Here is a 12010-nt window from a genome sequence, read left to right as displayed (position 1 = left end):
AGCCACTGGAGAAAATGTAGCTGCGTGATCAGACACATATCATTAAATTATATCAACTTCTCGTCAGAGTTCCTGTGTTGAAGTTTTTTGTACAGCAGATATGCAGAAATTTGTGTCCTGAAAACCTTTCTGCCTTCAGTGTTAAGCCTTAAGGAGCAGGAACAGATGGGAGTGGGGAGGCAGAGGGGGTCACAAAACTCTCCCTCCCATATGTCGTCTTCCAGTTCCCACCACCCTAATGCTCTAAGCCTGCCGTGCCACATAAAGAGCCTTTCAGCCATTTACTACCAGTGTAGGTCAAGTTACTACCTTAAGTTCCTTGTATTCAGGAATTATATGAAATACATGTCTTTAACTTTCCAGAGCCCATAATAACATCTCCACACCAAACGTCAAAAGAATACATTAAAGACCAGTAAATAAATGTATTTCACTCCTGTTATGACACCAATTCTTCACCGTGTAAGTGCTGTTTCTGATCAACCGTGTTCCAGATGATCCTTTAACCTCCTTCCTCCTGCATGTTAAGACGCTTCCATTCAGGTAAACCCTGTGAGTCTAGACTCGCCCTCCAGAGCTGGTGTCTGATCGATGCCGTGTTTGTGTCGGATGTTGTCAAACCCTCCAGGAGGTTGTTAACAAGCGAGCTGTCACTTTGAATAAACCTGGATCGGCAGCTGAAACATGTCTGCAGGAGGAATCATCTGCCGCTTCAGCCGTGGAGGCGCTCACTGCTCCAGGAGGCCTCGCCGCCGCTGCCCGGGGAACATTAGCATACAGCTGGAGCGCCGACCCGCGGTGGAAGGAGCCAGCTGAAGGGCCCGAGTTTCTCCACACGGCCTTTGTCTTCTTCATGTGAACTCCTCATGTCTCCCTAGTGGCAGGTGTCACAGCGTGACCTTTGACCCGGCGTGCTACTTTTATGGGCGAGGGTGAGGAGCCATTGTTCTCAGCGAGGCAGCAGTCTAGACTGTTTGGGGACTCCAAACAATGAAAAGGTCTCCGTAACTACCAAACAGGAGTCAATAAGAGCACCAGACAAACTATTTTTTCTGGTATATGACAAGGTCAAAACAGCATTAAATAAATTGATTAAATCTGTTATTTAAACTGATATATAAAGAGCTAGCAGGCGATAGCATCAAGACTGCAAGGAGGAGACGAGTCACTGATCCAAGTTTGTATGATCGTTTTAAGACACTTAACTGGATTTAAAGTCACTTAAAGATGATAAATATGCAATAAATTCCACTGTTTTCAGTAAAAGTTCATCAAGCCACACAAAAATTCACCAGCAGTCCTTAAATAACGCTCTATTTATTTAGTCTTAAAATAGTTTCTTTTTGTTCTACGTACATAATTTGAAGGAAGTCAAAGACTTGCAAAAGCAACAAACATGACCACTTTTGTGTTAATTTGAAATACTGACAGTAAAATGAAACAGAAATCAGAGCAAAGCTAAATGACTGGTACTGAGTATAATATCTGACGTGAGATTAAAGATGTGACCAAACATACTATTTGCACCCACAGTTGAGGATCTCCGTCGCTAAAGACTCGAGTTGTTCTAACAGTTCAGAATAATATGAAGGAACGGCAGCGAAATGTACTTTGCAAGCCTGACTGAAAGCAGAATATACAGGAGAAACTGGCCAAAAGAAAACCAAAATAATCACACAAAGGAAAACTCAAAAAATCATTGTGCTGATTTTTGTCTGAAACGGCGTTCATGTCGAATACGTCCACAAAGTGCAAACGGTTCAGACGTACGAACGGTTCAGACGTACAAACAGTTCAGACGTACAAACGGTTCAGACGTACAAACAGTTCAGACATACAAACGGTTCAGATGTACAAACGGTTCAGACGTACAAACGGTTCAGACGTACAAACGGTTCAGACTTACAAACAGTTCAGACGTACAAACGGTTCAGACGTACAAACGGTTCAGACGTACAAACGGTTCAGACGTACAAACGGTTCAGACGTACAAACGGTTCAGACGTACAAACGGTTCAGACGTACAAACGGTTCAGACGTACAAACGGTTCAGACGTACAAACATACCGGAAGCATCTGGCAACAGAGAAACTGATAAATTCCATTTAGACTTTGGGTTATTTTTTGTATTTCCTTATATTTACCATTTTCCCTTCCCTTCTGTTTCCAGCAGAAGTACAATTATTTAATTCTAAAATTCTTAAGACCACTTACAAAATTAGGTTTTGTTAACACGCAAATCCAATCTTAAAGAAAACAGCTCATCGAGTTGGATAGCTGCTAAAAACTGCACGAGGACCAGAAAACCACAGAGGATGAATTCAGCAGCACTTTAATTCTCCTTAAATGTGTGCTATATTCACATCTATTATTAAAATACTTATTGATAGCAAAACCCACTGCTTGTAAAGTGAAAGAATACGCATTATAAGATTCTGAAAGAAAATAGTGCACATTTCAAGGCATTCAAGCCGTCTTGTTTTGCAGTGTTGTGTGGAAAACCTCTTCTGGTTTGTGCTAAAGGGATCTGAAGACATTTAACGGTGTGTGCATCCGCTGGTGTGCAAACAGAAGGGGGCGTACATTCACAGATCACAAGGACACTCTGGTGTCCACAGAAAACAAAAGATGCATCATTTGTACTGGTGACCCCCTCTCCCCCCACGCACGCACGCAGTGAAGTCCTGTTGCTATGGTGACAAATTATTTGTTTTGTTGTGAACAGTTCACACTAAATAAAAAGATCTCCACCCAGTACGTATGAAACCACATAAGCTAGCATGTTAGCTTAGCAAAAGCACTAGCTTCACTCTGTCCAACAACTTGTGGCTTTAATTTGGGTAAAGATGATCAGTGGTCCCCAAGATTGTTGTTCTCGTTTAATGTCAGACAATATTTTAACGGCCCAGCTTTTAAGGTGTGGACAATAAATACAACAAAATAAAACGACCAGCAGAAAAACTCTTATTCTTTGAAGTCGTCGGTTCTTCCGTCTCCTACTGACTCTTTTACTCTGTGCAAAGACAATTTCAAACACGTTTGTTTCTTGTTGGTTCTGCTAGCTTGGGAGTTTCAGTTTAGCGGTAATGTATTCTGTGTTAGCGGCCGGAGCGGCCCCTTTAAGAAGGTAGTCATGTGACCGAGGCAAGCATCTCCACAAGAGTGACTCATAGACGTGGAGGAGAGAATCCACTCATTTAGAACTAAACATCGTTCAGACTCAGATGAGAAAGAAAACAGAAATAATGGAAGTTCTGGATTCTCTCTGTGTGACCCGGAACCGACCGACCCACAGGCCGGTACTGACCAACGACTCGGGGGTTGGGGACCACTGAGATGTGTAACAACAGGTGCAGGTCGGCCATCATGACCTTTGGACAGGCTCCCTGTTTCCCTGTTTCTTTGTGCTAAGCTAGTCGTGCTAACACATCCCGTGTCGGCTGTCGTCTCATATTTAACTTAAAGGTGTTGATGTTCCGGTGGAAGTCGAGGGGTTCCTGCAGGAAAAGCGAATGAGCGTGTGTGTCTAGATGTTGAGGTGTGGATGAAGCAGAGCCCCCCCTGTCAGCACCAGAGCACAGGGGCCTGAGAGCAGGGGAGCTGCTGGCGCAGGCTAAGGGTGACCCCAGTGGTGAGACTTGAACACACGACCCCTGACAGGTGGGGGTGACATTCCTCCAGAAAGAGTCGCAGCTGCCGTTTGGAGCTGAGCAGCCATAACATGACACCGAGCTGCTCTGGAGCAACGGGGAGATTTCACCAGCTGTTGGTCCGTTACTGAGGGGTGGGGCTTAAGGGCAGGACAGGATGCTGCCGTCATTACCAGGTAAACCGATCCTACCTGCGCTGTGTCACTGGGTCTGGATTCAGGGGGCAGGAGCGGGGGTTGGGGGAGATGTCGGTATCTTTCCCAGCAGCGAGGTTAAAACAAACGGAGCGCCGGAAGAGGAAGAGGAGGAAGCTAATAGACGAGGCAGGGATGGATGGGGGGGCGACAGACGAGAGAAGCAGTCTTCAGTGAGCAGCTTGTTTAAAGGAGGCATTTGTGTCCGGTGTCTTCGTCCAGTGTGAGGTCCACCACTTCAGGGGGAGACGCCCAGCTGGGCTGGGGGGGGGCAGTAGTCCAGAGCTGGGGTTGATTTGTGCTGTTCAGCTCGTCCACAGAGTTCTCCTTCCAGGAGGAGAGACTCTTGATCACCCCGCCACACGGGTGTGCACATCTGGAGGGACAGGAAACACACGTTAATTGTTTTTAGCAAAACCAGGAAGGAGAAGAAGTGGGGGTGGGGGCTGGGGGGGGGCATCCAGACAGCGTAAAGATTAATCTTCCTCACTGGAAGCCTTTACCGTGCTTTCTCCTGCACCCCGACTATTTCCACCTCGCTGTCAGAGGAGGCAATGTGGATGTGACCCCTGTTGGTCTGAGCGCCCTCCTTGTGCATCAATTCTGTGTCCATGTGACCTGAAACACACCAGAAGAACACAATCACACGTGAGGAGGATCACGCACACACACACACACACGCACGCACACACACACACACACACACACCCTGCAGCTGCCGTCGCACAAAAAAAGAAAGCGATGCGTCACTCTGAATGCTGACTGATAGAGACACACGGGACCAAACACACACACTCTGGATAGTCAGATGGAAAAGGTCAGTTCTTCATGTCTACAACCAAGGGAGGAAAGAATGTGCAGCACCCGCGTTGTGATAGCGTGTTCCGTACTGACGCAACCCGCGCTCTAAACGTCCTGTCTTCACTGAGGGGAGAGGAAGTGATCAGTTTGGGTTTACCGGGTGTGTAACTGACCTGCGATAGAGCTCAGAGCTTTAATACACCCAGAGCGAGCTGCCAGAGCCTGGCCTCGGTGTGTTTTTAGCTCACGCTTTATCACCGTGGGCCGGACTGTCTCCACACTCATACTCCCCTGGTTAGAATCAGTGTCTGAAATATCATAGTGGCCCACTACTGGAGGCCCGTCTGCAGAAGAAAGAGAAGACTTCATTATTAGGCCTGTTTGGAGCAGACAGGACGCTGTTCACACACAGAAACACAGCCTGGAGTCCCAGACGCTTCAGCTGACGGTGGTGAATGAGGCTTTTATTGTTCGCTTGTTTTTGTGGTGTAATAATACGGCGTTTGCAGCAACCATTTCATTGCTGTCCATTTATTGCTTTTAAAATGACAGCCACTCACATAAAAACTACACGAGAACACGGTCGTTACAAAACACTTCAGAATTACTTTAGTCAATGAAATTCAGTGGGATAAAAAAAAAAAAAGACAACAATAGATTCCTCTGTGGAAGAGCAGAAACATCTGAGTTGGAAACACACACTGCTATCCATAGAAGCTTAGGTGTGTGTGTGTGTGTGTGTGTACAGGTTGTAGAGCAAGAGAAAGTCGCACTGAGATGACCGGTTTAATCAGCGACGTGTTAACATGAAGGCCTTTTATTAAAAAGGTAGAAAAAGGAGAATGTAAACCGGGAGAGCCTCTTCAGTAAAGTCCACACAGAATTAGTGCTGCTTCACACTCACACAGGTAGTGATCCACACAGGGCTCCGTTACCACCAGGTGAAAACAGGTGAGATTTAAAGGGTCGTTTCAGCTCAGACAAATAAAAGACACAGAAAAAACAGGTTCAGAAGTGACTGGATGGAAGTAGAAACAGAAACACAGATATTCACACAGTCTGAAAACCGATCGGACCAACAGAATCCAAACCAACCGATAAAATGTTCGTATCAGCGATGCACACGTCGCACACATGCTGCTGAAGGGAACTCGTCTGGCCCCGCACGCTCTATGTAGTAATAATATAATCGCATGCAAACAGGTGAGGAGGTCAGTCAGAGGGAAATGTGTACACACAGGAAGTGGAACACATCGTAATTAGAAATACAACGGAGCCAAAGATGACTTCATGTTAGATTGTGTTAGGATGGTTAAAGGGTTGAGGAAGACGTTTAACAACTCAGAGAAGGTTAGTCCTTCAGGTCAGTCAACACCACCAACATGTAGTGTGTCATTACAGTATTTTCCCCACTATAAGGCGCACCTAAAAGCCTTTATAATTTTCTCAAAAACTGATGGTGTGCCTTTTAATCAAAATCGTTTCATATATGGATAAGGTTAGGGTTGGGGTTAGTTTTTAAAAATAGGCCATTCGTTGAGGGTGCGCCTTATAATCCAGTGCGCCTTATAGTGCGGAAAATACTGACGTTCAACACCCGCATTTCAGTTTGACGTCAAGCTGTAGAATGAGAACGGGGCCGAGAATAAAAGAATAAAAGATCAACCGGGTGAGGGGCTCATGTGTGACCTTTCAGCAGGACGCCTACTCTGATCCGGACTCTGTACATATATTAAAAATAAACACTGGGAGTCTGACCTCCCTCACTTGTTTCTCTTTCCTGCACGAGGCAGTGTTAGCAGCAAACGTGACAAATGTGAGCATAAAACAATGTTAACAGGCTTTAAAACGCGAACCAGAAACCTTACAATGTGGCGTTCATATTTATAGGCAAATCTGTGTTCTCAAATGTTTCCATGTTAGTAAAGCTATGTCACCAAAACACAGGTTGTCACAAGATCTGAAAAATTCCTGAACTATTTACCAATAACATGCAAAAAATGTTCAGGGGGGGCTGAGTTTTGAAGAAATGTTCCTGTGCTGCTCCATCGTTCCCAGCATGAAGTCAGAAAGACAAGGCACATGCTACTGAGGACAGTCTGTATAGAGGACATAACCAGCTCAACCATGTGTGTGTGTGCGTGTGTGTGTGTGTGAAGCTGGTGAACAGAAACAACAAGCCTTACACTACGCCACACACTAGAAGCCCTGACTCCAGTTTATTGATAGGCCTGGTGTTGGATGCTGCAGGGGTCCATCAGGTGAGTCTCACAGTGATTCAGTGCCACCAGGCCGTAGGTCTGCACACAGTCCACAGACCTGATCCGGCCCCGCTGACGTCCAGGATTTGTTGTCACTATCCATTTCAGTCATCGTGATTTCTGCACGAACTCGGATCAGAGTAACAGCAACAACGAGGCGGGGGCAGAAGTGTCACCTAAACATTCAAGACCCCTGGGTCTGGCCCACTCAGATTCCCGTTCTGAGTGACAACTTCAGGTAGGATGTTGTTGTTTATGGGGTTGGGGGCCAGACTGCTGCTCTCCCGGGCCAAGATGTAGGCGGCCATCGTCTCTGCAGACTCCGACGATGGCAAGTAGGAAGTGGGCGGGGATGGGCGTGCGACCTGGGAGGGATGCTGCTGGCCCTCTGGGGCGTCGCTCGAGCGCTTGGACGAGTCGTCTGAGTCGAGGTGGGCCAGCTTTTCCATCCAGACGCGGAAACGCTCCTCGGTCTGGCGCTGCATCACAGCAAAGCGCGTCATGGCCTCCTCCAGAACACTGCCGATGCCATTCCTGTCCCACGTGCCGCTGTCCAGCAGCCCATGAATGTGGGCGCCCACTCTGGATCTCTCCGACGCACGTCTGAAGCCAGCTTGAAAAGACATTGAGGCCAAGCCATAAGAAAATACAGTAGCACTCTCATGCTTTGGAGGTGGACGTTTGTATTAAAGAGGAAATGAGTCTGGTTTTGGTTACGTGCAGATCGACTCGTTCATGCTGATGGACTAAATCATGCAGTTATAGCAATCAGACCTGCGTGTGGGATGTAAAAATGGTTGGAAATACTCAATGCTGTACATGTCTCTAACGTAAGGTATATGGATGTCTCACATGAGCGATGTAGTGACCGGCGTGACACTAGAGCCACTCAGAAAAAGAACAAAAAAAACCCAAAAAAACACTACACAATAATTTAACAAGCACTGACACAGCAGGAGCTGTGTTTCATGGAATTTCATGGAAAAGCCAAACTGCGTAACCCAACAGGTTCTTGTCTCGCTAATAAGACCAGCCAACAGAAAACAGCCTGTAGATAGCTCCTCGCTAGCTCAACTAAGATTCATAAAATCAACAGGAAATATTAGATTAAATCAGGGAGCGACCAAGGATATTCAGTTATGTTTGTACAACCCATGTAAATACATTAACTAGTTATTGATGTAAGATCTGACTCGTCAAAGGTGCTACAGAACCCAGTGTAGAGAAAAGCAGCACCGGTTTCCACAGCTACAAAGCACCATCACCTCCAGTGTATGCGAGTGAAGGAACGATAGATGTAGGAAATATGAAGGACCCACAGGCGGCGACAGGAGGAGGATACATCAGACGAGTCTCAGGGCAGAACGGCGAAGTGACACCGTTAACAGCAAGTCTGAAGACGGACTCGTCGAATTGTAAGTTAGATTAACACGAGTCAGTTTGAGTCGTTCGATGAGTTGAAGAATGTCCACTACACACAGCATGCATACGAGACTTCAACAAAACACATGGAGCTACTGCGAGTGAAGAAGAACAAGCCCATCTAGATACAACATCTACATCACACGAGTGAGAAACGAGCACAAATGTGACACAACACAAACAAAACAGTGCTTGTCCTGATCAGACCCGTTGCACTGCAGCGTTACATGTTCTGACTGCTCTTACTGTGTGTGGTTTGGGTTGCCGGGAAATGTTAGCTCACGTCGGCAACTTCTTATTGGAAAATCTGTGATTAACTCCAACGGCTAACAGTCTCTCATTAACAGTGATGTGAAGGGTAAAGCTAAGTGGCTGCTTCTACGATCCTGTGGCAGTAAGGGTGTGTGATCAACACTGGATGTTACCTGATATATCTGTCTTGATTGTCTTGCTCCCTCCTGAAGTGTCGTCGTCATCGTCCTCCGAGGAGCTGGTGCTGGAGTCGCACGTCAGCTCGCTGTCACTCGTACTGCTGTCCTGCAGCAGGTTGTACTTCTTTCGAGCCGCTGCCTCTCGTTTCTGTCTCAACAAACGCATTCGCTCTTTGTGTTTCTGGCTCCGGTGACCTTTCACTTTTGTCAGCTTGCCATTGGTTTGTTTTTCCTGCCCCACCGCTGCTACCGCAGTGGGCTGGCAGCGGTTCTTCTTTGCAGCCATTGCATTATGCGGCATCTCGCTCTCTGAATGTGACCGCCGGGACTTCCTCCCGCCAGAGGCCGTGGCGGATGTTTGATTTCCTGTCGCCTGTCCAGGAGCGTCTGCTCCTTCCATGCTTCCCTCTTCTTCTCCTGTGTGAGGAGCGGCCCTTTCTTCACCCGAGGAGAGTGTGTCTGAGTCGGCGAGGTGGCCACTAGAAGAGGGAGAGAGCATGCAGGGGTTTGAGGAGTCACTCTCGTAGATGTGATGAGAGACAGGCTTGTCACTCCCTGTGGACGCATGCTGGGACTCCGGGGAGTCTCTGCGGAGCTCCTTCATCAGAAACGGCATAGAAAGGAGACTCTGCTCGCTCTCTGCATTCAAAGGACTGTCGGCCTTCTCTCTCGGTGGTGAGCTGGTGCTCGTGGTGGTCTCCGTTTTCAGATGCTCATCCTGCTCTCCCTGAACAGAGGTTGTGGCGGACTGAGCTTCATCAAGAAACTCAGATGGGCACTCAGCATCCACAAACTCCTCTGTTTTCTCTGAGTCGGCCATCTTCATGCCAATTGAGCACACAGTCCAAAGGTCCAAAGCAGCTTGGACCAACGTGTCTGGACCGGAGCTCACCTGCCGGAAGAGAAGCACATCATATATACATACTTGTATTATTTCCATGGCTGAACAAATACTGATGCACTGCTGTGATTAAACTTCATACCAGGACACAGATTCTAATAGCATTATTATCCAACACATGCAAACTGAGGAAACACCTGAGAAAACATGACATTTATCCTGTTTAATAGCTACAACTAATGTTAGCAAGCCTGCATCCAACAGCAAAGGACCTGAATGCTACAGCAAATGGATCCTTTAACTGTCCTAGTAGGAGTTACTTTAGCGTTGCATTAGTCAAAAAATTTAACCCAAAACTTTTTCAACCACTGGAAGCAGGTGAGATTTTTAATAAAAACAAAAATGCTCTTTAACTGTATTCAAAGAAATGTTGCAGCACTTCTGACTGGAGTATCTCAAACACAACCATCACGACAGATTGAACAGTAAATCTGTATTTAATGCCTTAAATTCCTACTTGTTGACAGTGAGGGTAACATATTATTTACCCATTATTTATTTGCGATCATGTCTATTTCCAGTGAATACTCATGCATAAGTATTAACTCATGTTGTACATTCAATACAGACGCTGAACGTTCACATGTCAGACAATAAACAACATAAATCTGATACGAACCTACGGCCAGATATTCTCCGTATTAAAGGCTGGCTCTCTGTAAAGAGATTGATATTCACGACTGTTTTGCTGCTACATTTTATTCCATCCCGCGGACATTGGAGTGTTTTTCTGACCTCGGAGGGCAGTGAAGGAAACCTACTGGAGGTTAAACCGACGGGTGACTTCAGTCAGTTGTCTCTAGCTAGCTGGAGCTAACAGGCTCGACTCACATCCAACTTTTAGCTGCGGGGGGAAGCTAATCTTAATCCTAACCTCACACACCGCAAACCTGGCCAGAAGACGACAAGTCACGGGGGAGACTCCGGCCAGCCGGTCAGCTACCCCCCAGTCCCTAAAAATGGAACCCGTGTCCACCCCCCGGAGGCTAACGGGCAGCAGCTAGCGGCTAACGCTAACTTAGCTAACAGTTGGAACTTACCGCGGCGTCACTTAAATTCCGCTTTTTCCAGTGTCAGACTTTTCGACATCTTCCGTAATTTGTAGCCTCTTTATTTTTAGACGCATTAACAAAGTTTTCAGTAAATGCGATCAACTTCTTAACAACTTGGAAGAATTTGAATGTGTTTTGGCGCAGTCAGCTCGCTAGCCCTGTTAGCCCTTATACGCTAGCTGCATATTTATTTTAAAATGTCTCCATCAGTCGTTCGTCTTTCACAAAGCCAAATGCGTCACTTCCGGTGTTCACCGCCACTCCAGCGCCCCCTATGGGTCACATATGACTGCCGCAGGACGGAGATGAGGCGGCTGGAAAATGGTGTCTAGTTATGTTTTAAGGTCACATTTCAGAAACACAAATAAAAGTGTATAAAGATGTCTGAGCTCACCACTAGTGGCAGGAAAAAGTACATTCACCAAATACAGCACGTAGTTATCAAACTGAACTTTAATATTTTAATTACTGTATATGCTGCAATTTACAGTTTTTCTTCTCCACCATATTACAAACAGAATTACAGCTAATGGATGTAAAAACACGGTTCCAAATTTTTGTCTCAAATTATTTTCTGTATTTAAAAATGTGTTGCACATGCATGACTTGAAGCAGAGGGATCCCTTAATGGCCACACGGGGGCGTTCTCACAACAGTTCGGGGTTCGTTGCCTCCAGACCATATCATCAAATTACTTGATTACTTCAAAAACTACACATTAATCAAACTCTCTGAATATTTGACAATGCTGCTGATTGGCTGTCTGATTGTTGCTTAAGGGCTTTTGTGTAGGAAAGGTTGTTGTGGTGACACAAAAACAAGAGCTTTTAATGAGTCTTTATACGACAAATAAAAGTATCCCGATCCACTTTCGGACTAATTCGCAGCCACTTTCACATGCATCGCTTCAGTTTGTCTTCATCCTCACCTGCAGCCTCATCATCTGCACCATCCCACCTGGCATGTGCCCGGGAGGGTGATGAGGGGGGGTACAGGGCATTGGAGGCTGACTTCGTGGAGTGGTGCCAGCAGAACCAGCTCCAGCTCAATGTCTCCAAGACCAAGGAGATGGTGCTGGATTTCCGGCGGGCACCTCCCTCTCCACAGCCAGTGATCATCAAGGGCAGTGAGGTGGAGGTGGTAGGAAACTATAAGTACCTGGGACTGCAGCTAGACAGCAGACTGGACTGGTCACTCAACTGGGACTGTGTGTACAAGAAGGGGCAGAGCAGGATGTACTTCCTGAGGAGGCTGGCCTCCTTCAACATCTGTCCTAAACTGACACTGATTCACTGTGG

At 46.5% G+C, this 12010-nt stretch overlaps 1 protein-coding gene across 5 annotated transcripts; it reads right to left on the bottom strand.

Annotated features, from left to right (window-relative positions):
- Positions 1 to 1275: 1275 nt before the first annotated feature.
- ark2n (arkadia (rnf111) N-terminal like PKA signaling regulator 2n) lies at positions 1276 to 10898 on the bottom strand. 5 transcript variants are annotated; one of them, XM_068334757.1, is made up of 5 exons: positions 10701 to 10898; positions 8754 to 9651; positions 4819 to 4989; positions 4348 to 4462; positions 1276 to 4220 (listed from the first exon to the last, which is right to left on the bottom strand). In XM_068334757.1, the coding sequence occupies exons 2-5, from the start codon at positions 9583 to 9585 to the stop codon at positions 4031 to 4033; spliced, it is 1308 nt and encodes a 435-aa protein (XP_068190858.1). In that variant the 5' UTR covers positions 9586 to 9651; positions 10701 to 10898; the 3' UTR covers positions 1276 to 4030. The 5 variants fall into 5 exon arrangements, 4 of the variants coding, with proteins under 4 accessions (XP_068190858.1, XP_068190857.1, XP_068190855.1 ...); XM_068334756.1 differs by lacking the exon at positions 4819 to 4989 and having other exon boundaries at positions 1279 to 4220; XR_011038184.1 differs by lacking the exons at positions 1276 to 4220; positions 4348 to 4462 and adding an exon at positions 6630 to 7519 and having other exon boundaries at positions 4933 to 4989.
- Between the last annotated feature and the right edge of the window lie 1112 nt (positions 10899 to 12010).

This window comes from Antennarius striatus, chromosome 15 (genome assembly GCF_040054535.1).
Source record: "Antennarius striatus isolate MH-2024 chromosome 15, ASM4005453v1, whole genome shotgun sequence".
In the NCBI taxonomy this organism is placed as follows: Eukaryota; Metazoa; Chordata; class Actinopteri; order Lophiiformes; family Antennariidae; genus Antennarius; species Antennarius striatus.
This window is presented reverse-complemented; position numbering and strand designations above follow the sequence as displayed.

What these genes read in the sequence shown, in the direction of transcription:
- ark2n (XM_068334757.1), bottom strand. Translation starts at nt 9,585, where the DNA reads ATGAAGATGGCCGACTCAGAGAAAACAGAGGAGTTTGTGGATGCTGAG. An exon ending in AATCAAGACAGATATATCAG is followed by an intron (nt 4,990 to 8,753) that starts GTAACATCCAGT and finishes TTTCTTCTGCAG; the next exon opens with ACGGGCCTCCAGTAGTGGGC. An exon ending in GGGGTGCAGGAGAAAGCACG is followed by an intron (nt 4,221 to 4,347) that starts GTAAAGGCTTCC and finishes CTGTCCCTCCAG; the next exon opens with ATGTGCACACCCGTGTGGCG.